Source organism: Gavia stellata, chromosome 12, assembly GCF_030936135.1.
Source record: "Gavia stellata isolate bGavSte3 chromosome 12, bGavSte3.hap2, whole genome shotgun sequence".
Lineage (NCBI taxonomy): Eukaryota > Metazoa > Chordata > Aves > Gaviiformes > Gaviidae > Gavia > Gavia stellata.
In genome coordinates this window covers 15,752,671-15,779,083 of record NC_082605.1, presented here as the reverse complement: position 1 = coordinate 15,779,083, position 26,413 = coordinate 15,752,671, and the positions used below count along the sequence as shown (strand labels likewise).

The 26,413-nt window shown below is 38.3% G+C and overlaps 1 protein-coding gene across 1 annotated transcript in view; it reads left to right on the top strand.

Annotated features, from left to right (window-relative positions):
• FHIT (fragile histidine triad diadenosine triphosphatase) overlaps window positions 1-26,413 on the top strand; it is a 492,535-nt gene that overhangs the window by 324,718 nt on the left and 141,404 nt on the right. Inside the window, exons 3-4 of the mRNA XM_059823354.1 lie at window positions 20,278-20,423; window positions 21,311-21,340. Coding sequence (XP_059679337.1) covers window positions 20,278-20,423; window positions 21,311-21,340 — 176 coding nt within the window. The remainder of the gene's footprint in view (window positions 1-20,277; window positions 20,424-21,310; window positions 21,341-26,413) is intronic.

Sequence of the window (26,413 nt, the reverse complement as noted above, 5' to 3'; positions counted from 1 at the left end):
TAACCTGAAAGGGGGGAAGAAAGCACATGTGTCAATAAATATTTACTCTCCTTCTGGTATTTGAAAGTGTTCTTATTTGCACAGCCAACTGAAAGCTTTTCTGTGGGAAGTTTGTAGAAGTAATATTAATATTAACTTTGTGTCTTTGTTGCTTTATTTCTTTGAAACAAGTAGTAAATTTACCACTGCAAAATTGAGATTTTTTTTTTCAGTTGTAAAATTTATCTCAGCTCATTTGTCATGAAAATTTGCCCCTTAGGACTAGTTTGAACAGTATCCCAGGTGTTTAATGTTGTTCACCTAATGAAGGCACAACTCATGAAAACAACTATTGAACTGTGGTACACTTCATGAATACTGAAGAGGCATTCAAATTTAAAATGCATGTAGTAGTAACTGGGTCTATAAAATGCTGCTCCTGAAGTCTCGATGCTCTATGCATATTTCTCCATATGAACATTTTTCACTTGCATGTTTTTCTATTTTCAAAGACAGTTTGTATGTCTCCATTTAGCTTCATCAAGCTGGAGAGAGTACAGTTATAATTAGTTTGGCCATAGAGGGCTTGGCAGATTTTTTGTGAAATACTGTAGTTCATAACATGCCTTACTAGTCACATTTCTGTCCTCTTACATAAGAGGAGATGGATCATAGTGGGATGCAAATAATGTAGGAGAAGAGGTAAAGAGCAAAGAAGGCTTTTAGATCCAGGTGTTGGGCCTGCTGTGCATTATGCATTGTTAAAAGAGCACGTTATATTAAGATGGGGCATGCATATGGGTGGATTAGGAGAAACCTGCTGAAATGCATCAAAAAGGAGATTTAAAAAAAAAAGCCTGACCCAGTTGCACCCCTGAGAGGGGAAGGGAACCAAATTAAGGGATCTGCATGGACACTGAGCACTGTGCTGTCAGCCTATCCCTGGAGGAACAGCTTCTGCCAAGGCAGAAGAGCAGTAGATCTCCCGCACAAATGTGCTGTCAAGATGCACCAGCAAAGCTGGAGGGTCTAGGAAGAGAGTATGCCTGGTGTGCATACCCGAAAGATGTCTTGGGGTGAAGCTGCTGTTGAAATGAGATGTCACCCTTACTACAGGAGAGCTGCAGCTCTGTCAGTCATAGCCTAAAAAAGCGAACTCTGTATTCTAGGTTACTGAAATGAAATAGATGTTGTCTGCCACCCTGATGACAAACCCACTTTTTTTTTTAAGCTCCATTTTGCAATGCCTGGCCCACAGGCGGGGGGAGTCTGCTCTCTTCTCTGAGCTGAGGTTGCTTAGCTCTGCTAAAAATGCATATCAGCAGTTGCCAGACACAAATCATTGTTCTTGACAGATTATGCAATTTGGATTATAAAAATCCAACATTTTTCTCTTTTCTTTTTGTCTGAAATTTAAAACAGAAATTTGCAAGTTGCCAACATAGTGGGAAGCATTAGTGTTCTCATTTAATTCTCAGAATTGTTAAAATTAGGCATATTTGCAAATTTAGGCTGGCCAGAAAACAAGAGTTCTGTTCTGGGAAAAAATAGTTGATGTCCTTCTATTTGTGGTTACTGAAATAGCTGTTGAATTTCTCATTAAAAATCACTGTGAGCACGTAACACAGCATAGAACAGTCAGAATATTCATAACAGGAGACAGATCTCTGTGCAGAATTACCATGCTCGAAATGAATGCTCAAATCCTCATATTGTTGTGTGATGTGAGATCACTTAGACTCTGGAGACTTTTAAAATGATTTTTTTTTTTTTTTTTTTAAACCAGGAATTGTCTTGTAACCCTGAAAAAACTTTTTTTGGTGTAGCAATGTTTGCCTGTGAATAAACACTAACTACAGAAGAAAAATAAAAAAGAATGCCAGATAGCTCTACTTTTCAACATTTGCTATATCCCAGAATAGCTCCAGACCTGATTCTGTTCTGAGATCTGCAGTGCACATCTTTGCTCTGATATGCTGCTCTTTCTATGTCCTGTATTTTTAGTGAAATCACTGCGAGTTCAGAGTACAGGGGACTGCAGCTTTCTCCATCTTCCTTGCCAACCTGAGACTAGATTTTTTCTGTTTTCGAAATGGACATGGTGCTGCAATATTAAAAATGACTGTAAAAAAAAGTCATTCTTGTTGCAGTCTGGTTGTCAGCATTTTGCATTTAGCCTTTTGTATTTCCACTTGAAGAACAAAGATGAACTCCTGATTCTGTGTTTTTTTATGATTTTTGTTTTTATACTGAGGCCACCGTGTATGAGCACTGTAGATGAAAGATATTGTGTCACCCCTGCGATGATCCCTGTGGCTGAGAAACAAGCAGATTTTTATTTAAGGAGCCCAAACTACCAGATTTGAGATTCTCTAGGCAGCTGTAAGGATTTTGTGCCATGTGTTGCAATGGTGAAACGCGAAATGGAGAGTTGGTGAAGAAGTCTTACTTGCAGATCAAATTTCTTAGCTGTTGTTCTTGAAAGCTAGACGCTTAACATCATTTTAATGCAGTTTTTGTGTCTGAATTAATATAATAAATGTCAGTGTTGAATAGCATAAGGTCACATTTTACTACTTTGACCAAAAGTGTAATCTTCCAAGATTCAGTTTTATTACTATTATAACAGTGATGCTGGATAAGGTCACCAATATTTCTTTCAATATGAAGTAATATATGAAAGCATAGTTTATACCAACTTTATTCTCTCTCATGTGGATTTGCGCTATGAGGTGTATTGACAAAGATCTACCTTGGATATATTTGCATGTAACCCCGAAGCTGGTGTAATAGTGTGTTGGTTATGTTCATTAGGGCTTTAGTCATTGCAAAGAAATGAACCTTTGAGGTTTGTACTCTCCTACTTCAAAAGGGCATTTTCTTCAGCAGTCTAGATATTTAGTGTGAAAGGTGCAGCTATACACTGCACAGCATGATGAAAATGATCTAGCTTTTGCGTACATACACTTTGGTTGAACAACAACAGTCACCAGCAGTGCTAGATTTCAAAGGTATCAACATCAAGCGTACGTATCAAAACCTGTGTGCACCCTGTCTGCTTATAAAGAGATAGACTGCACCGATCTTTAAAGCTGAAGTAATTGGACACCTACCTGCATATTTACATTGCCTGACATGGTGTTACAACTGCTTTTTTTGTGGCTTCCAAACTGCATTTGTAAAAGAGGCAATAGATACCCCTGATTTTTCTTTTGAGTGAGGGGCTGTGCTCCAAGTGAGGCCATCTCTGTTGCCCTCTGTTGAAACTCTAGCACTAATGATCTTCTGTTCGGAATTTCTCCTGGTTTGTTTCTTAAAGAATTTTTTATGAATTTTTATTATGTGAGGATGAAATGCTACTCAACTTATTAACTTGTATACCTTACTTTCTTAGAGAAAAGTCACCAGTGTTTGTGGAAATTGAGAGTGAAAAAAATGCAGGGGTTAAAAGGTTTTGCAACATCCAGTGCTGTACTAAATTATGTGAGGCAAAAATATTAAATAATAAAATATTCCTTATTGCACACAGACTGTTTGGGGATTACATAGAGCAGGATGGATGGATCCCAGGGTCCTTTCTTCTCTGCTTTTTTGTTGGGTTTTTTAAGCATTCTTTTAGCTAAAAAAGTTGTTATCTTGGAAAAATTTTTGCTTTTTTTTAAATCTTAAGGGTTAGCATTTCTGAATAGTAAAAATATTTGGTAAAGCTGAAGTCCCAAAACTGTTTCTGCTTTATGCGGGTTAGCATGCAAAACAAACAATATCAGTGTGCCGCTCCCACCGTCAGTCAAGATCTCCTTTACCTGTTGCAGAAGATTTATGTGCCCCATGCCAAAGAAACTGGGTTTCAAATCTTGTTTGACAGCTCTAGAGGAGCTTGTTCTGTGCATGCATCTATTTCTGTAGTTAAAGATATGTAATGTAGTATGTTAGATTTTTCGGTTGCATTTTCACAGTGGCATGATTTGTGCTATGAGATGGCCCCTGAGCACTGGGGGGGGATGCACTAGGGCACTGGTAAGGCATAACACACAAGGTGAGGGCTACGTTCCTGCCTTGCTGCATCTTCCTGCCCGCAGTGGAGCTGGTGCGTGCTGCTGGCCGCCCATGCCTCTGCTCTCTGGGTATGGCCTCCCATGTCTCAGCAGCACAACCAGCCACACTTGGTGTTTTCCTTGCATATGCCCAAGGCAGGGTGAATGATCCAGATGTGCTATCACCTACACAGATATGTTGCGGGAGAATGGGGCTGCAAATGTCCCAGCTGCTCAGCCCAGGCTCTTGTCCATCAGGGTTAAGCCATGTCTCAGAAAAACATTTTGAAATCCTTCTGCTTGAGGAAGCTGAATCACAGTAAAACCATTTTCTTGACATCTGCTTCCACAATGTTTTACTTGCCATTATGTGCAGATGTATTCTTTTGCATTGTGCTTGCCATTGTGGGAACGTTTTTTTCTGATGTATTCAAAATGATGTTTAATGACTTTAGCCTTCACCCACTGGGACTCTTATTTCTGGAAAATCTTTATAGCATGCAAACAGAGGAAGCAGGTGTGTACATGCAGGCATGTAAGCTAAACCTCCAAGTGAGAGTTCTCTGGTTGTTGGTAAGTTTTGGGGGTTTTTTGATAGGTCAGTGGCAGTCTCAGAAATGTCATCCTCTAAAACACAATTGTTGTGCAGCTACGTGAGTTAAGGCAAGAAAATAATTTAAAAAATTATATTTTAAGGAGATATTCACTACTCTAGTAATCTCTCCTGCTTTGTTAAAACTGATTTACTTTTGTCCTGCCGGTTGTCCTAGAGCACACTTGGGGAGATTGTAGATGTTTTGATATCAGAGTTCTGAACAAGGAAACACACTTTAAGTTTCAATGCACGTACACATCTATATATCTATAGCTTACACAAGTTTAAAGGAAATCAATTAGCAATTGACTATTGCAGAGCAATGGCGATAGCATCTGGAAGTGTGGATAGTTTTCTAAGTCTGAGCAAGTCTTTTGAATTTTCCAGTACTTGTTGAGGTCAAAATTACTGGGAGAGGAGGAAGTTCCTCCTTGCAGGATTTCATTATTTCAGGATTTCTGTAAGTGCAGATAAAAATGCAGAGTGCATAATTAAAAAGAACAGAGGGGTTATTAAATGCTTCCAGATCTAAGATCTGTAAGACAGTTGCTGACAAGGCATTCTCTAAGTGGGCCGCATGGCTTTTTGCTCTGCCTGCTTCTGTTGACCTTTAAAGTGTGCTGGAAGGTTTGTCCCTTCCCTGGGGCTTGGGGAGAGAGGCATGGCTAGTGGGTGCAATTTGTGGTACTTCTTTACTGCTTGGTCCTTGCTGGCTAGAAGGGTCAGGTGAAACCATCCCAGATGCCCAAGGGCAAACACACTGTTCTGAACAAACTGAAAGAAGGTTTAAACATGTAAAACAACACAAGTTTGACCATTCTTTCTCAGCGCCAGAGTGTGCTTTTTATTTTATTCAAACATTAGCTCCTCATTCCTCCTCTTATTGGAAAACATTAAATTATTATGAGTAATATGTGAGTGTTTCATGCATTTTGTAATACTTCAGGTCATAGAGGTTGCCAGTAAGCCTAGTGTTTTACTTTTAAATGTAGGCCCCTTGATGTCTTAGCTGCTGCTACTGGAGGTTTAGGTGTCAAAGTTGTGCTACGTGTGTGGTGTCAGCTCTGCCTGTGAGCACAAGCTAGAGCACCATTTTCCATCCTTTTAATTGGTATTGAAGGAGACAGCAGCAACCTCGCAGCTGGCATCTCATTTCATCAAAGCAGTGATAAACTTCATATTCAAAAAAACTTCTCTCACTTCAGAATCCGTTTGTTTTGGTGACAAATGTTGGGGTATATTTGCATACAAATCACTTTCTTCCAGGAAAAGGCTGATTTTTTTTTTTTTTTTTTTTTTAATGCTTTCTAAACATAGTTTGTCTGAAAGTTTTATGAGCCAGTTCTCTGGTTTTGTACACAGTCTTATGAGCTGCTTCTGGAATAGAAGAGACTGAAGCAACATTAAATTGCCTTTTGGTTCCTCTTTTGAGGACATACTGAGCATGTTTTGTTACAGAACAATTTCCCTTCCCTCTTATAATTCTTTGGCTTCTCATCTCCATTGATAACTTTGCTTATCTTGCACTTATAAATTAGTAGTACAAATAAAATTGGATCTGGCATCATGGCTGCAAGGGCTTTTTTAAATTGTTCACTGTTGGTTTAAGATTTTTTTAAGTTTAGTTTAAAAGGTTGGGGTTTTTATTAAGTAACTTTTCATTCTAATCAAATGTCCTAAGAAAGTGGTAGTCAAATGGAAATTTTATTTACTCTTTCTCTTTCTGATGGCAAATATGGCTTAAAAGCGCTTCATTCTCTCCTACTGAAAATCTATCCTATAGAAGCACTTTTATCTCTTGGTGACTAATTGCATGGCAAAAACATCTCAGCCTGATCTATCCTATTCTTGGACACCATTTTATCTCCTCTGCAATCGACTTTGTCTGTAGTGGAACCAACATTCTTTTTATCACCCAAGGTCTGATCTTCAAGCTTTCACCTTCAAAAGCACAGCCATTCTTAGGCAGACTGGTAGCTCAGAATGATTTATAACTGAGGAAAACTTTGAAGTTCCTATAAACAACCAAAAAGCAGTGTTTTCTGCTTTTTTTAGTTATACTGCTGTTAGTTTGCTTGCTTCCGCTTAGGCATCTCTTGTGTCTTCTGTTCTGTATCAGTGACATGCAGCCAGGAATGACTGTGCCACCAGTTTCTGACTGGGCTGATAAGAAGACTAAGATAGTAATGCAAAGCCCAGGAAAAATGACTCACAAGTGTTTGTCACACCAGTGGTAAGTATCAGCATGAGGTTGTATGTGAAATGCAGACAGGCACATTCAAGGGGACTCTGTTGAGAACATGTGTTTAATTTCCAGAGCAACAAACATGCACCATCACTTTTGCAAGACTGAGTTTTATAACAGTATACACAGCCATCCCTGACATGTTGGGAGGTCGCTGGGTGATTCACATCCAGCAGCTTAACAAGAGGAAGCTGAACAAATGACAGTGGAGATACTTTCATTTGGAGGAGTACCAAATGTTCCTGCTCTTTCAGCCCCTAGATATGGGTTATCTACTTTGTGACCTTTGGAAGGAGAAAGGCATCCATGTTTCTCAGTAAGACAGCTTTGATGGTGATCATAAACCCCCAAGAAACGCTGTGTGCTTGTAATTTAAGGAAGAAACACAGAGATCTAGAAATTTATTTGCTGGAACAAAGTTTGTGATGCCAAATTCAACATCAATTTTCTCCCTCACGTCCAGGATGCGGTTGGAGTACCGTTGTCTTTCTTTGTTGGGTTTGGGGGTTTTTTTGCAAAAATTTGCTTTCTTTTTTTAACATTGATAACATGTCAGATTTAAACTATTTTTTTTTTCTTCACTCTGGGGAACTGTCTGCTAGCAACAAGCACGATGATATATTGTTGTTATCAGCTTGTATTATGGTAACACTGAGAGGTCCAAACCAGAGATCACAGCCTAAATCTTTGGGGGTATGTAGATATGCTGTGAAGTGCTAATAGCTACTCAGACCTTGCACCAGTGAGAATTTTAGGCCTGTGATTAATTTGGAGTGCACAGCAGTCTTGCAGATTCCCACATGGTTTCCAACAGTGGCAAGGGAAGTATCTATTAATGAGGGTGAGCTAAGCTGTAAGGGTTGAAGGGCCATAAAATCAGATGCTTGTCTTGATGGACCACAGCCTAAAGCATCTGATAACCTTGAACCCTGTCCTCAGCATTCCTAGGGAGCTTCATGCAGGTATTGAGGTTCATATGGATGTTTCTGTTTGGGCCTACGCAACTGGGGTCAATAAATTGGAGGAGAGAGTGGAAGAGGTGGGGAGAGCAGATTCAGGTCTCTACTGAGCATAAATCCACTGAGGGAGACACAGGATGTTTCATCTCTGCAGACATCTTTTCATACCCCTTGTTCAGTTGATTTTTTGTTGATACCACAGCTACAAAACATTCAGGGTCTCCCCTTGCCAGTTGTGTGACATCACCCATTTGCTTTGGAACATTTGTTTTTCCCAGCAGTGACCCTGTACTAGAGATAAACACCTCTGGCTACTTTCAGTAGTATCAACAAAGGAATCAAACATCAGTGGCTTTTACTAGCAATAGGTGTGCAGCAGACCACTTTGAGACCCATATTTGCTCTTGGAGACTCCTGTTTCTGTAGAGCACTGGCCTGATGGACTTGGCTTCTCGAGAATGTGTGCATGTTCTGTGTCTCTCCACAAAGGTGACCTCTGTGGAGAGTGGTAAAGGAGGATCTCCATCCTGTTGGTTTTGTGAAGGTGATGGGCTGATGTGGAAATGCTCCTGTGGGCAGAAAGCCAACATTGTGCCATGCAACTCCCTGCTGTGCTAAGCCCTGCAGGGATTTTGTCATGCTGCATGTGACAGTGTTTTGCACTTATGGAGTGTGAGAGGGCAAACGAGAGGGGGGAAATGCCTTCTCCCCCTCTCCTCTTTGAGCACCTGTTAAGGAGCTAAACATATGCTGGTTCTGGATTTGCAAATCATTATAATGACAGAGTGTGACAATAAAAAGAGCCATGAAAATAGATCATGTAAAGAAGTCCTGGATTAAGGAATCCCCTGGTACACTGGGACATGATAAAACTCCACTAAGTCAATAATCTGTGCATTAAGAACTCCTCTGGTTATGTAAAGGAACTAAAACAGTCTGTTTTTCTCAGTGAGCCAGAGGAAGTGGTAACTTGGGTATGTAATAGCGTGATAAAGAGTGCTTGCTCTTCAGTAGTCCTTACAGTCTAACTTGATTTACAGATCAGATCTCTGTTGATGACAGTAGAAAGACTGTAATGATGCCAATGACTGTGTCTGAGAGAGTCTCAGTTGTGTCTTTATTCCAAGTCCACAGAAAGGAAATAATAAAAACAGATAATCACATTAAAGTAATGGTTTCAGATGACACTCACACAAAATAAGGTTATTCAGAGTTAAACTGCTAGTTTGTCTTCTTCATTCTCATGTTCTTGAATATTGCAGGAGTCCTGGATGAGAGTATGAATTTATGTACCGTGCATGCCAAAATGCCTAGCTATGATGCGCAGAGCTGGGAACAATGAGCATTAATGACGATAATAGTATTAGAAGAGCATCTACAGAGGCAATCATGACACAGGGCCCTGTTGTCCTTATCCAAGAGGGTTATTATGCAAGTGAAAAACAGGGGGGAGACCTACTTTCTGATTCCCTCCTCCTTTATAGCTTTCATTGTCTCGGGTGCTTTGTAAGCTATGTTTTACCACCTCTGCTTGAGTTTTATTTTGTATTAAAAGGAGGGCTTCGTACGGATAGTTCCATGTCAAAGATGTACTCTACATATGTGTTACAGTTTTTCAGCCCTTAAGTATGGCTTATCTAAAACTGACTTCCCTGGCAGGTGGGGGAAAATGCATCTTTGGGAGTGTTTTGCCCCATGCACTTTCTGTGAACATTCTTGTCGATATCAAGCTTTTTTTGTTAAAGCAGATATGAAATAAGCTGTCAAAATTAAGTAGCAAAGAATAGTGGCTTAAAATAATTTCTTTTCATGTTGGACTGCCTCTGAGTCTCTGCTTAAACACTACACAGGGTCTTTGGTATTTCAACTCCACGTTTCCCTCTACTGCAGCGGAGTGAAGGCTGATTCCCTGCTTTGCCGCACTAGTTGCTTTAATCCCCAGATATGTAAACTGCAGAAGAGGCTATTGTCATATTTCTCTTCATTTTTAAATACCTCTATCAGCCCCCAGTTACATTTCCCTTGTTTACCATTTCAGTGCTAAGGGTCACCACCTGTCTCCTGAATGCACAGAGGGGTATGTGCATGCTCCTGGCCTTCACTGGTGAATAATGTAGAACTCCTTGCAATTACAACAGTACTGTTTTCAGTAGGTCCTGCTAAACAGCGAAGAAGTAATAATATTTGCAAAAACAATAATAAACTCTTTTACTCGCAAAGTCATCTCTCTACTACATCCACTTCAACTGTGTATTAGCCAATGCAGTAAAGATACTCATCTAGGTTCTTTATCATGGACTTCGCAATTTTAAGCATTCAAAGGAACTGATGGAAGTACACTGGGAGATTTATTTTTAGGTGCAGCAGCAAAGATGTGATCTTGCAGGGCAAAGGTACTATGGTTTGCCTTTCTGCTGTGCAAGTGTGCTGAACACCTCTTTTATAAGGCAGATAGAAGGTTCTCTTGTTTTTCAGACTTTTCGTAAAGGTGCTGATGTTCTTACAGAGGGCTAAGCCATTCCTGCAAGGGGTGTAGAGAGCATTTCTTTTTTGTAAGAGTTTCTTTCTCTCCTTTGTAATTTAGGCTCATTCTACTCTCATGGAATAGTTCCCTGGAACAGCATAGCTCATCCCGTTGCTTTAGAAGCAACTTCAGTACCTAAGAGTGTAAAATACACCATGAGAGCTTCCAGTTTAAGACAAACACAGCTCTCCATTGACTTTAATTGGAGTGGTTTTCTGAATGCCCTAACAGAACTAGGTAGAAAACCACTTCTGAGAAATTAATGGGAATCAGGTGGTTTATTCCATTTAAAAACTTTGAAAATCCCAGCATACATTACAATATTCTTTGAGGAATACACTTAGTGTAAGACAGTTTGAATTATCCAAATTCAGTTTTCCAAAACTCCCTGTTATTCATGTTCCTCATTATCTATCAATTACATTCAAAATTACCTTCATTACCTGAAACCTTGATTATCCAAATGTATTCATTGTCCCCTGTGATACTCTGATAATTGATCTTGTACTGCATTCCTCCAGCTGATGCTTCACTGGTTATGAAATGAAGGCACTGTTGGTCTGGCACATGCTACCACAAGCTCATCTTTCTCTGTGCTGTTCAGCATAGACTTAGTGCAGAGTTACAAAGAGTATGTGTAAAGCTCTTGATCATCTGCCATCGATAGGTAGTTGGAGAAAGTGGATCTGTTACCAGCTTCTCCAGCAGCAGGTCCAACAGAACTTTCCTTGAGATAACTTAATTCTGGAGAAAACAGAAGAAGATGGGAGGAGTGAAACTTCCTAAGCAGCAAGATACTTCCACACTGCTATAAAGCACTGGCTTTTCACAGTTCTGAATCCAGTGGTTTGCTTTGTTGGTCAAACCAATTTACATTCAAAGTTAGGCAAGATAAATCCCAGGGAGATTCACCAAGTATTCTCCTGTTTATTTTATTGCTGCTCCCGCCATAGATGCCCAGAACAGAAAAAAAGATTCTACTTTCAAGTACCATAGATAACAATTTCAATAATGCTTACGGTTTGTACAGAACCTTAATTCCCAACACATTCTATGGTGTCTTTCTACCAGGTTAAAGCTTGTTTCCAATAAAGCTTAATGCCTGGAATACGGCATCCAATAAATTGCAAGAAAGTAAATTTGTCATAACTAATATTTAGTAATTAATTATTCCCTCATTATATTTCCTGAATCATGAGCTAGAATATAACTTCATAATGATTACATTACTTTTTTGAATATGACGGTGCCACAGCTTTAATTAAGACTCAATGCTGAAGCATTTTCTCACAAATTGTTTCTTATTCTCAGGTGGAGAGGCTGGATCATGAGCTTACTTCTTCTGTTTGAAGTGAGGCTTTGCAATGACATGTTGCAATTCCAGCAGGGTTAAGTTTGGTAAATTGAATTCAATGCAGTTTTCTAGTGGTGCAGGTCCTTTGTACAAGACTAGTAGCTGCTGAGCTACTTTGCATGAACATATTAGTTTCCATGGGAAATGCCATCGCTCCAATGTTTAGGCCAAAAAAACACTCTTTGAGTGTTGCACTCCAAGTGTTGTTTGATTTCTGCTGTCAGCTTCAGGCATGGCTGTTTATTTCAGTGGTCTTGTACTTTTATAATTGGTATATGTGCATAGATAGCTTCATGTATTTATGAATAGTTTCATCATATATTTAGAAGTAGGATATATCATCCAGAGCAATATAGACGTAGTTCTTAGCTGAAATGGGTTGTTGTACAGCAGTATTTCTTTACAGGATCTTCTCAGAGCATCATAGCAGTTGTACATGAAGTCCTTTAATATTGTGACTTCTAAATTTCCAGTTTGGCCACTGGTTATTGCTATTGGGCCTTCCGAGATTAAAAGCTTAATGTGATTCTAGAATGTGATTATGATTCCTGGTACAGATGTAAGTTTAGGTCTGCAGTAAATTTCCACCAAATGAAACTTGGATCAGAGGCACGTTACTGAGTCACAAACTCTCCCACGGCTATTCTCACCGTGGTTCCACTTAAACACCTGCTATTGCCCGAGGCTGCCCCTAAGGTCAGTAGCTAGCAGAAAAGGACGAATCCTACAGTAAAATACCACTTGCTATGAGGAACTGAGCTTTTAGTGACCTACTTGACATACCTTAAGGGCATTTAAAAGGAATATCAAATATACGAAAGGCTTGTTTAAAATGAAAAGTGAACAGTTCTGAATCTCACATTTCCCTGCTGTGGCCCTCTGTCTTGTGGAGTCACTGTACTTTCAGTAGCAGTACTTTGTAATTTGGTGTGCTATCTAGCATGACTTAGACTATAAGCCATATCTACATTTAAATTAGATGTATTGATTTTTTTTTTTCTACAGAAAAAGTAAAATAATATTGTTCATTTCTTGGAACTACTGCACCTTTCATTGACATGAAGAATTATTTTAATAGCTTCACTGGGGTGAGAAGATCAGGTAGAATAAAAAGACCAACTGTATAAAAGCTGCAGTGTGGTCTTAAAACACTTATCATGGTGCAGAGAGACCCATGTCAAAGATTTACACTGATTGCTCTTGGTTCCACTGGAACCACTAATTCTCTGTTTCATTGCATAAATTTGGTCTTCTGTATTACTGTAAACATGTACTGAGCTGCCTTATCAAGATCAACTGTGTTTAGATAATTTGTCTTATCTTAATGACTTTTTTTATTAATGCTAAGATGTGGCATAGTGAGATCAAAAAAATGCTTGTGTGTGGTTTTAATAGTCTGAAGCAATTTTTAAGTTTTTATTGTAATTTTATTGCATTTTCATTGGTTCTTAATCATCTTTATTGTTCACAGCTAAGTTTTCTCACAAGCTAGCAAGTTCTATGATATACTATTTCCTGTATTGTACCAAAGCAGCCTTCTAAAATATATTTAAATCCAGTTCTACATGTAAAACCCACTAAAGAGTGACCCTCCACTTTTTCCTATTATGACATGTTCACTCTTAATCCAAATAGCCTCTACAGATTTCCTTCCAAAAGTGAGTCACTCTGTCTTATTGAGTAAGATTTGTCCTGGGGGGAGACGTCAGTTCTTGCATTACTACAGTTTTATGTACATCCTAATTCAGTGGGTTTAGTGGGGACTGAATGGATGCCTTGACATATTGTTGTTGTAATGAAGCAGAATACATATTTGATTCATTTTTAAAGGCTTTTTGATGCCTTATACGTGTACGTGCTTGCGCTATTTCAGTTGGTTTTGCTTCCTCCTTAACTCCGCCTATAGGCAGTGTCTGTGGAACCATTATTGTTTTCTTCGCATAGAAAAATTGCTCCCGTAGCCTTCAAAATGTGAAGAATTGTTCAAGGGCAGAAAAAAGATGAATGACTGGCAGTTGTTTTTCAGTTATATTAATTTTATTAGTCATACATTCTCCTGTGTTTTTTCTGAGCTATGGGACTTCTTTATGTTAGCAATTAGAGCTTCTGAACAAAGAAAACTTCTGCTTAGATGCAGTGATGAATTCAATACCCCTGCCTACACTCCTCAGTTGAATCTGGGGACAACATTGTGGTGAGTTTTAATACCTGAAGCTTCGTCTGACTGATTCTCTCTGCTTAGGGCACTTGATGCAAATTCATGTAAAACAGAGTATAAGAAAAGAATAATCCCTCACCCGGCTCCCCACAGCACATTATTTCTGCATTCCCATCAGCTAGCTTATGGATGTGCAGAAGGAGTCTTTCATACAGATGCATGAGATAGATAGATAGTTAGAAATAATCATTTATTGCCGTCTTCTGCAGCTGGTTCTTCTGGCCTCTGAGCTCCCAGCAGCCACACCAAGGTACTGTCTTCCCTCCTCAGTGAGGGCTGAACTGGCCACTGAGCAGCCTTGCGCTCAAAGGACACCATCTCTACACGTCTCAAATGCTTCCTGCTGTTAGAAAGAGGTGGTAGCAGTATCCATGGTGCTACAGTCTGCATTAATCCTAAAATGAGTAAAGCCCTGATCTCTGAGGCAGGAGTTCTTGCTGAGAGTTTCTCTGGAAATGATTGGGGTGTTTTCAGTCAGGAGGGAGAGGAAGAGGCTACTGTGCTTTAAGTTATTCACCCAAGCTTGTGAGATAAATGAAGCAATATTAAGTCTCCATAGGTACCATAGTTTGGGACAATTATTTTTTTTTTTTTGTGAAAACCAGTTAGTCAAAACCAAAATATTAATGAAAAAGTCAATTTTGATGAGTTTCCCAAACTTAAATGATTAAGGAAAGTTTTTATTAACTAAACTGCCGTTTGTGTAAAAATGTTAGAATGCTGAAATAGGTATTTCAAGAGTTTTAAAAGTTTTGGAAACTTTATTACCTACTGCTTTTCATCTTTAAAGTATATTTTTAAAATTTTTTTGAGATTTTTACTCTTGTGCTGTTGTGAGAGGAAAGACTTTTTAAAATCTTTTAAAAAGTCTCATGAACAGGAACAGTATTTCCATCCCAATGTGAGCTGTGGATTCCTGATCGTGTTACACATTGAAAATAAATCGTTTTCCTAAGTTAAAACTTTTTGTAACAAATGGTTTAGAAAAGTAACAATATTGGTCAAACGCAGGAGCTTCATAAAGAAGCAATTAACCTTTCACTTTCAGATATTCTGCCTTTTTCCCCTTGTATTTTGTTCTTTTAAAGCCTCACATATTAAGAAAACCTGTCAATTTTAATGTTTTTAACTGGTTTCTCAAAAAGACAAAGCAAAAAAGAACTTTATTCCTATTGTTAGAATGTCAGTACCTGGAGAGCCTTTAATTTTTTTCCTTTATAAAGCTTTGAATTGTTCTGTTTGAAGTTCAAATTCAGGAATAAAACAAAAGTCAAAACAGAAAGTATGTTTTCTGTATAGCAAACTGATGGACTTAACCAGGAAAAAGCTGTGTTTAGTTCTAAAACTTGTCACATAAAAGAATTTTAACCTCTTTGGGGTTTCTTTTTTTAGTTTTCTTTCTATTTTTGACCCCTCAAAGGCCATTTTTCCAACGTTTCAGAACTAGAGAACATGTGTACCTTGATAGTTGTGTGTGAAAATTTATAATGGGCACTTTGTGAGGTTGATCAGAATCCGACTGAAGGGAACACAGAACCTGGCTTAGACCTTAAATACAGAATTACAATAATTTACGCTTCAAAGTCAATATTCAGATAAAGCAAATAAAAATTGCTACTGTGATTTTGAATTTCAGCCTCCACTCTATGTGTGTTAGTGGAAGGAAAATTGCATTTGAAGTGGTCAGCATGCAGGTGTTGGCCATGTGTTTTCTTTTCTTGTAGAATCTGAGCCCTCTCTCTCTGATCAACTTAAAGTCATTATGTGGTTAACAAATGCTCACTTTTCAGTAGTGACCCATAATCTCCAGTGTGTGTGAGCATATCCTGAAATGCTTATATGTACATGGGGAATTTGTACTTGTGCTTGGCACAACTGAACATAGCTTTGACAGTGTCCAGGTGCCCATTGCAAAACCACATTGCAGTAAATGCCCGTGAATGCCAGTCTCAAAGGGCTCCAGTTATTATGGTCTAAAAAGTCAATGAAAGAGTGAAAGAGATTTACAGAAATGTCTGCAACCTTGACTGTTGAGGGCTGAGAAGCGGGCACATGTGTTTCAGCATCCTTGCTCAGCTAGTGTGTAGAAACTTGTTGAACCATGCTTACTTGGCCAGGAGTCTGAGCTTTTCCAAACAGTTTACGATCTTAATAGACCAACAGGCAGAGGCTGTAATTTGAATTATGGAGGAGGATCACAGGCTTTGGTGCACTAAACAACCCACCTAAGGTTGTGCAGGGAGTGGTCTGCTGTGCCCAATATATAAGGTCAAATGATTTTGTTGAAATCATAGGTCATCCTTAGGTTTTAGCTCAGTTTGAAGGCAATGGGTGGGATCCATTGTTGCCATACTGCTATCTTTATGATTATGCACTTCCACTAATATACCTGGAGTTTTAATCTACTGTCTATTGGTAGTCTTTGGAAAATACTGACATTCCTAATTGTTTAATAAATCTTTAATGGAGCTTTTAGGGTGTGTGAGGGCACGCATATTGATTTGTGTATGCGTATTTAGGTATTAGGAAAAAGTAAGGCTGATGACAGACTCCTGGAAGATACAGAGAGAGAAATGTATGATCACAGATTGTAATACGGTGTAAAGGGTTTCCACTCCTTAAAATGGAGAAGTTGACATACTAAATTGCACGTACTCTAATCATGTGGACTGACTCAGAGAATTTGAAGCAAATAACAGCTGTGTACATCAAAGCTTAAAAATAGAAACTTCATCAGTCAGTAGCAGTTTAGAATGAATGAAGAAATCACAAAATTATTAATTATGGTGGTTAGAGAAAGGAAACATAAAGTTCAAACTTTCTGAAGGCAGAATGCTGTCTTCAATCATGCAGCACATCTGCTGGGTATCAGCCCCTTGTCCTGCTGAGCCACTCTGTAAAGGTGGGGGCTGTTACCCAAACATAGGCACCTACTGCCATTTCAGATACCCTAAGATGACTCAAGCTTTCCACCTGGCTGACAGATATGTCACAGGGTATATGGCAGACTCCTGCCCTTCTGGAGTGGCAGCTGGATGCCCCGAGGAGTCTCAGATGGCAGTAGATTCTCTGCCTAAGGAGTAATTGCACATAGACATAAGTACAGACTCACTTTCACTTGCATCTTTAATACACAGTCACCTGAAGCACATCAGTAGTTCATAGCACTGTTTGCAGTGGATAATTGCAGAAAGCAATGAACAGTTTATCCAAATTTAAACTTAGGAAGAATTTTGAGGTGAATAGAGCATTTATCCAGATTAAAATCTGACCAGGATATAAAGTTAAAAACTATCCTAGTGTTAAAAACTGTAGTTAAAAACTGTGATTTAAAGTTGCAGTGGATGGTTGTTTTCTTAATGACCTCAAATCCATGAATTCATTCTAACATTTGCCTTTTTATATATTCATAGTTAAATATAACTTGAATGTTGTCCTAATTACATTCTCATGTTAATTTAGCTCTGATTCAGAATTTCTATCATTATTCTTTGCAGAATTATTTTGAAATGATGGAAAGTTCAGTAAAGATGCTCCAGTGTGTGATTGTGCCTTTGAATTATTTATCACATTCAAAGACAGAAATGTGGTTAAAATATAGTTTGGGTTGTAAATGAGTCTTGGTAATGTAAGGAGGAAGTGAAAATCCTTTTTGCAGAATGACATGGTTTATGGGCGCATTTTTTGATATTGTGGGAGTGCTTCGCAGCCCCACATGAGCAGAGCACCTCATGGCTTAATAAGAAAACATCCATTGCACCAACTGGCAAATGCTATCTAAGCAGGTAAGACAGATAAAGTGTGGAAGAGGAGAGAGAGAGGTACAGAGACAACTTGCTCAAATGCCAGAGTGGATTAGTGACAGAATTAAGACAAAACAGATGTCCTGCCTCGGTCACAACCAGCACTCACACTGCACTCTGTTCTCCCTCTGCTATGGAAACAAAAGGTCCCACAAACAGTGTTTAGCCCATGTTTTTCACAATGTGTGACAGTGACAAGTAGTACAGCGTTAATATAAGGTTGTACAAACCATGATTAATGCAAAAATTCATACTTGTGGCTGTGGCCCTGAGCTAGGTAGAGAACAAACAATTGCTGGTGAGGCGTATGCAAGTCTGAGAGGGTGAGAAACTGCTGGGAAAAAATTCTAAAGGAGGAAAGGAAACTTGTCTTAATGTAAGCAGCAGTTTTGCTAGAGGTAAGTGAGGGGAAATTCTTCATTTATAGATGGTTCGTTGACCCGTGATAATAAAGCAGTGCTGCAGAAGAAGGATAATTATCTACTTAAGTATCAGATGCCCTAAGGGTAAAAGCTTCCCTTCTCTCCTTTTGAAAAATGAACTCAGATTAAACGAATGTCCTTTTTCCTGTTTTACTGTTGACATGGATTTCCTTTTTATGAGTAAAATTAATTAGTTTTTCTATTCCTTTATTCCTGGTATGGAAATCAGGTCTGCCAAGCAAGTTTCCAGCTCTTCCCTTGGGCCATAACTTCAGCCAATAGCATCCTTTATGGAGGTGCTTTGTACAGTGTGCTGGGAAGGCACAAATAAATTACAGGAGCTTTATTATGCCCAGTAGCTTGCCAAAAGGCACAGCATTTTAGAACTAAAAACCCACAAAACGAGGCTTTTTGTCCCCATCCAGGATTGGTTTATTTCGAAGTACCTGCTTTCTAAATACATATTTCTCCTTTCTTAAATTTTAATTCCGTAAGTTATAACAAGAGAAAAAGAGAATAGTGGTGGCATAGCTGATGCTCTACTAAAAAAAAATGAGGGAGAGATTTTTCAAAGCAGATTAACACTCACAGCTGGGGCCAGTCTTCTCCTGTTCTGTTGGGAGCTGCTAGCTGTGGAGCTCGCACGAAAAATCTGCTCCCACTTTAGCAAATATCCATTACAATCTTGTCTGTCCTCATCTGGACTCTGAAAAATAATCAAAACCTGCCCCTACTTCTTTACTTCCAGAATATGTCTGGTTTTCCCTCCAATGAAAATTATAAATGCGATTCCTATGATGAACTCGGTGAATGTAAACATGTTGTCTCTGTGTTTATGGAAATAAATTATCTTTCACATGTATTAATCCTTCTTTGTTTCAAATGTCTCATGCAGTTCTTGAAAATCAGGTTGATGTAACCTATGTGTGAACCTGTTAACTACATAGCATCTCCTAGTTACATTTCCTGGAGTACAGAGAATATTCCTGAATACCTGCAGGCTTCAAGAGGCAGTAAAAATAAAAACGGCTGTAATACAATGGCATGGAACTTAATTTTCTTCAAATAGCTCTTTGAACACTTGTTTTAATACTGAAAAAATAAGAAGTTTTAAATTTTCATAGCCTTTGGTCATGAAAGTTCAAGTGATGTTAAAGGTGATTTTAAGGTCTTTATTCTGCAAACACAATACTGCAAGTCAGAAAAAAATCCTGTCTGCAGGGGATTGAAATGAGAATCAAGTCCCAGGTGCTTGCTTGTTGGATTTGCACAACTGAGGCTCTGATAAGAATTCTGGACCCTATTACTAATGTTACCAAACTGACTTTCAAGTGAGGAATCATAGCAATTATTAATTCCTGTGACCACAGCAGATCATGTGACTGTGAATAGCATCTGTGTACTTCCATTGTTTACTTTATAGCTTCATTTCACTGGCTCATGAAGCGCAGTCACCAAGGTAGAATAAAATAAATTTGCAGTGTTGTGAACACCGCACTTAAAAGGGAGTAGTCTTAATTATCTTAATGTATTTCTAAAAACATATAACATTTATAACAGGTGAACATTGCTTGTGAATGGTAATTAATGTGAAGTAGAAATAAAAGATCTGCTATTATCAGCATAGTGTCAGCTTTTTTCACATTTAGGTACCTAAAATTAGAGGTGTAAGATCACGATTTTCAAAAATACATACCACATGTGGAAAAACATTGTAAAACTGCTGTGTCAGATCACAGACTCAAACCCATCTCAAATTCCTTTGGCTTTCCCCCATTTTTAGTCACAAAAGGAAATGTGTCTGACTTTCAGAGGTGTTAAATACAAGCATCTCTCCATCAAAATGGTAACTTCAAGTCTATGAAAACTCTGCATTCCTTTAGCTGTCTCAGTAGTAACATATGGACCTTATTTTAGTCATTTTTCTCGTATCTGGGGGGTTTGAGGAAACAACTTCTGAACAAAGCATTGTATGATTGCCTGTATTTAGCCTTATGTTTTAGTTGCTCTTGCTGTAATCCTTGGAGAGGAGGAATTTAGGGAATTCAAAAGTGATCAGAAGCAGGTTACAGGCTAGAGATGGAGTCACTTGTTCTTCTGGACCACTCAGACTTACATTTGTGCCTTGACAATATCACCTTCAGATGTCCTTGTTTGTCCTCTGCGGCCAGTGGAGCGTTTCCGTGACTTGTGTCCTGAGGAAGTGGCCGATTTATTTCATACAGCGCAAAGGGTTGGCAATGTGGTGGAGAAACACTTCTGCGGCACCTCGCTCACTATTTCAATTCAGGTTTGTAAACCAGTCAACTAAAAAAGGTTTAACGGTTTGTTTTATCAAGCTTTCAACCTTCCTCCCTAGTCCAATGACAAAAGAGCATTCAAACTTCAAGGGGCAATAAATGCAAAGTAATAATAAAAATAAGAAACACAGTAACTGCATTGCAGTCTGCCAGATTTGCCATTGAAAAAAACCTAAGAGGCAAACCAGCAGAAAAGTCTGGATAATTAATAACTGCAAAACTTTGGAATAAGCCTGCAAACACTCCCAAGCGCAGTGCTTTCTTGTGAGTATTTCAGCAAATACTCTTCCTTCAAAGAAGTGTTTGCAGGATTGACCCAGAGAAGGCAGCCATGTCTCCCCATTCAGCAGGTAACCCACTGCTTGTGATGGAAACAGGTAATTCCTGCTCACAGCTATTTATATGCAGGCAGAGAGATGTAGCCATGTAACTATTTTATCAATTCTGACCTTTCAGTTATTTGTGCTGTGTGTTTTTATGCCAAAAAAAGAGCTCTGTTTAAAGCAAATCAGGAGACTAAGCCCATTTCATTAGAATAAGAATTTAAGCAAGCATGCTTTGATTAAATTCTCACTTATGTGTGTGTTTTTATATTCACAAGGATTAGAAATCTATTGCTAGCTATTAAAAAATATGATCTGAAAGAATGAAAAATAACAACTGTCATTTTTGTGGTCTAAGATACAGTTTCTCACTTTGCCATGGCCTGATATGGAAAGGCGCCTGGTCCAAAAACTTTGTGTTGAATGGTCCCCAGGAAAATATGCTAAATTAACATACAGTGAAATTGGATGTAAATTATTATTGATTAAGATTTCTGAATCCCTGTGTGATCCTTGTTAGTTCCTCTAACCTGAGACTCTCCCTTTGCTTACAGGATGGCCCCGAAGCTGGACAAACGGTGAAGGTGAGTGCTTATTATGCAGAATACAAATTAAGAGACAATTATAAGAACTAATAAAAGATCAAAGCTAGTCATCTGCAGACCGTTGCTATATCATTATTTTATCCTTGAGATCAAAAAATCCCAAGTGTACAATATCTGTAAATTCTTTTTATTGAAATTGCACAGGATAATGTTTACAGCTTTTCTTTCTAGACAAAAATTTTCAATCATGAAAATATCTCTTCTAAGCTGCTGGGTGTATTTATGCAAGGAAAGCCTTAGAAAAGAGGCATCTGTTAAAGTTTTTTGTTTGTTTTATGGAGAAAATATTGCCTTTCCATTCATAATATCTTTGTTTGTCTTTTTATTGCCTAATGAGTTGTAGCTAATTATAGGAACAGTTAAACTGAATCACATTATGAAAATATACCTTTTGTCTATGCTTTCTCTGTACATATTCATATCACATTCTTTTTACTGAAGTTCAAATGTAATGGAGCCAGTGAAGCTTAAAAACAGATTTTAAGTGTACTTCTGAAAAAAAGGTGGGGGTGTGGAGGGGGAGAGGAGGATTTATGATTATACTCTCCACTTGACTAATAACATAGATAACATCCAAGATGGCTCTCCAGCCATGTTTCACTGCCTCGTAATGCAAATGCAAATGCATGTGTAGTTATATTACATGCCTGAACATTAGGAAAGGGCTATTTTTTACATTTGGAATCAAAGGAAAGTCAAATATGGCTATGGGTTAGCACTTTGTAAAATCAAATTAGGTGTCTCAAAGAAGCTGTTTGAGTTGATTAAGATAACTGTAACAACCAAATGATGGCATATAGAAACATTTTACTTCTTTCCAATTCGCTGTATTGACCTTATTTTTCCTACTCCTTTTTGTTGCCTGCTTTGCATATTTAGCAGAGAAGTGATAGGGAGAGAGAAGAAGAAATTAGAAAATCCCCAAGCTTTGGGAAGCTGAGGAGTGATGAAGGAATGTAGTACTTCAGTACTGCGACAAACCAGATTCCTTGGCTTGTGACTTAGAGTGCATTGGGTGGGTTTCACTGGGAATGCCTGTTGATACGTGAAAGTCTCAGTTTAAATACTTTCCAAAGTAAATTTTGTTATTAACACCAACAATTTTTAAGAAGCAGATCACAGGATTTCTTTTACTATCTTGGACGAATGTTTGTTTCTGTGTAAACAAAAGGTTTATAGGAATGATTATATTAAAATGTAAGAAAATTCACTAGTATGAATGAGCAAAGGTAGATGTAAGAATTCCCATCTTCTGTGACTGTGAACAGTAACAAATGCTTATGTAGGCCTTAAAAAGGCAAGAAATTCTGTATCATTTTGTATTCATACTGGAGACAAAACATTAAGTGTTAATCTATCCAATGCGTTGCAAAACGGTAGCCACCCTTCGTGCTTCCTTCTCCCACTTTTAATAATCAAAAAGATGAAAATGACCTGCTCTTACAGCTGTGAACCCCTAGACTCTGTAATAAAACGTGTGTATTCATGAATCAGAGGTTAGCAGTTTGCATTTCTCTATTTTTCTGCATCATTGGGCAACACTGTAATTTATCATCATCACTTTGGGATGTTTATCATCCAAAAATGCCAACAACTATTTTCTTCAAAGAACTTAGAGCTTTCAAAACTTGAATTGGGGAAGAAATTACTATGATCAAGATCTTCTTTGAAGTGAACAATATGGTGGATACATAAATAGCTGGTTCCATTTAAACTGTTTTGAATCAGAAAGTTTGAAAAACCACCTATGTGATCTACAAATAATTTATGAACCTTAAATTCAACATGTCATGTGTTTCTGTATGTGTTTTTCCTTCACGTATAAGAATGCACAATCCAGTCTTCCTCTAAGGGAAAGTCTAATTAAAATTTCTGGAACAGACTAAACATTAGGAAAACATTCTCGTAGTAAGAATATCAAAGCATCACAATAAATATCCAAGGGAGTTTATGGAGTCTGTGTTTCAATAGGGTAGGCAAGCGTATGTCAGGAGCTAATTAGGTGTAGCTGATCTTGCTTTGAATGGGGTCACATACCAGATGGCTTCAAGAGTCCTTTCCATTCATATTTTGTATAATTCTGTATACCTGTATAAATATAGGCTACTGTATGTGCTATGTAGGAAAAGAATTACAGGAAGCAGGGGAAGAGTACTGGCTGTTAAATTGGTCAGTGCAAAGCGTTACTACAAAATGGGAAGACCTATCAGCCTAGCTTAAGACAAAAACTGACTGAGAAATTTTAGCTGAAAAAGATTAGGAAATTCTCTTTCTTTGTCAACAAGAAGGAATGGTAATCGATGTCCAAGAAAAATCTTGGACCTCAGTTTGAGTATGAGTCTCAGGTCTGTCTTTGCTATGGAGATGCTGAAAATTATATGTGCAATGTATGCACCAGGTTTCAAGGAGATTACCCTTTTAGTGTGATTTTTGGATACAAATCAATAAGATTGTCTGCCAATGTTCCATGTTCATTGTGCTGGTGTGAAACCTGCTGGTGTATGCAGGTTTCGGTCAGATGTACCATGTACTGCAATGTCAGGATACTCTAGTGGTGCCTCTTGGACTAAAACCTTCCTAGTTACCTAATAGGAAGTTGTTTATATTCTAACAAGTAGCGTCATTATTGCTGTACTCTGTTCCTTGTGGATACTGTCTTCCTCTGAATCTAAGCTAGCAGAGCCTGCAGGACAGCTCTCTAGGGAAGCTTATGGTCCTTTCAAATTCCCCCATTATTGCAGTCTGTGTGTTTGCATTGGATGGGTCTTTGGAAGAAGTTATTCTTATACCTGACCCTCAGCTCACCAATACTTTGGAAGTGTAGATGGGTCTTTTCTTACCATTTAGCAGCTGGAAATATACATTTGCTAAGGAATTCTGAACCATGTCTTAAATATCTAGGCAATTTCATGGATCAGGGAAATCAGCGCTGCATCTTAATGCAGGGCTCTTATTGCTATGTCAAGTGGGTGACGTTTCAAGATTTCCCCAGTATATTTTATAGCCTTCTTTTCAACATCAAGTCAGCAAATGCTTTAGCTGCCTTGGTGGATGTATAGCATAGTGTAGAATAAACTCTCAGGCTTACCTTTTATGTGAGATTAAATCACAGGAAACTCCACGTGCTCTGTACTCCGTAAAGGCTAAACAAATCAAGCTGGCAGGAGCATGATGCAACTAATTTATCTGTAGAGACAAGATAATATTGCACAGCAAGTGTCCATTGCACAAACACATATGAACATATACTCTATTTTGCAGCAGTGTCGAAGTCTCCAGCAGCTCAGCACCTCTGCTGTTATCCATGAGTAAGTGCCTGTTTGCCAATTACAGGTTCACCTAAATAAATAAGAAAGCAAGGCTGATGGTGGCAGTGTGGGTATATGTGCAGAAATTTATTTTATATGTCACACATTCCACTAATTATTTTTACACTGAGAAGATTGTCTCACCATTATTTTTTGATGTACATGTTTTTCTTTCCCAGATGTTTTTTTAATGCTGTGTTAAATCAATCCACCTGGCTTGCATTCTTTAGAAATCTTAACCTGAACTGTGGAGTTTAGGGTTTATGTAAGCCCACAGCAGACTGATCTTTCATGCTATTTGTCTACTTATCTCTGGACCTGAAGTACTGGACTTCAGGTTTGAGTCTTTAAATTTAATCAGATTGCATTGCAGACTGATTGCATCAGAAGGATTAAATTCACTAACTGCAATACTTTTGATGCCTCAGCCTGCTTTCCCTGCAGACTGGCAGATGTGAGTCCCTGTTTAATGGAGTATTGGAAACCACCTTTCGCTCTCTTAAAAGAACAAAAAGAGCTGGTGTTTGAGAAATGCAAAGATTTTTCTTACCTCTAAACAAATATAAAAATTCACGTAGAAAAAACATGGAAGAAAGAAACAAGTTTCTGAAAACCAGATTATACTGAAAAGTGAACAAATGGTCTTGGTTGCTTTACTCTTAAGAACCATGATTCTCTTGAAAGCTTGCGGGATGTCCAAAACCAATTTGATGAAGTACAGCAGTCTCTTTGAATTGCTTTGACAACCACACTAATAGTATTTGGTTGGAGAATATGTAATATTGCAGATAGGTAATTGGTACAGCAAATTCAGTAGTCTCAGGGTTGCTATGTCTGTTTTGAGCTCATAATTTTCTTTCTATTTCAGTACTATACTTAGATTGGGGTGAGTTTTGGTGGGATGTTAGTGGTGTATATTTTCAAAGCTAGGGTTATACTGCCCTGTACAGAGACGGGGAAGCAGCTGGGGCATCCAGATAGTTTGCCTCCCCTCCCTTAAAGCCTTTTGCTAGCTCTTTGTTTTCTGCTCGCTCTAAATAATAATTCTTGCCCTTTCCTTCAAGGCCCTTTTCAAAATCTGCCTTGTGTTGGTCTAATTCTTCTTTCAGTCCCATGGCCAGACCTATGTTTTCTATGATGCAATAGGGTATAGCCCTAGAGTCTCAATTTTCTCTTTGCTTTGTCAGGTCCTTCCTCCTGTTCATTACATGTAACATTTAGTTTTTGATTGAACTATAAGCTTTCCAGGAAAAGCATCATATTGCTTTTTGTTTGCCATGCTTATAGTCCAAAGAGGCACTGGTGGATCTGTAAATCCTCCCTTAATAAAAATAATAATACGCAGGACCTAGAATGAAAATATTTCTTAAGGCCCCATTAATTTGTACTTAATCCTGTATTTAAAAAATGGTAAGAGTTAAGAAAAGAAAGAGGTCTCTGTGTCCAGTATACACCCATGTAAAGTTATAGAGGTTTTTTGAAGACTGAAAGAGATGAAAGAAAATTGGGAATGTGGAAACAGGCTAGTGATTGATGGACATGACACCATCCTAGCTGAGAATACCAAAGGCTCCAAGGCACTGATAAATTGAAATGATGACCTGGATAATGAAGTCTGATCTAGAAATATTGGGTTGTGAAGTTCCCTGAAGGGATGGGGACAGAAATTTTTTGAAAGATTCTCTTTAGCAGTGAATTATGATGGTTCTGTATCTGGATGATTTTGAATTTCCAGTAGTAAATG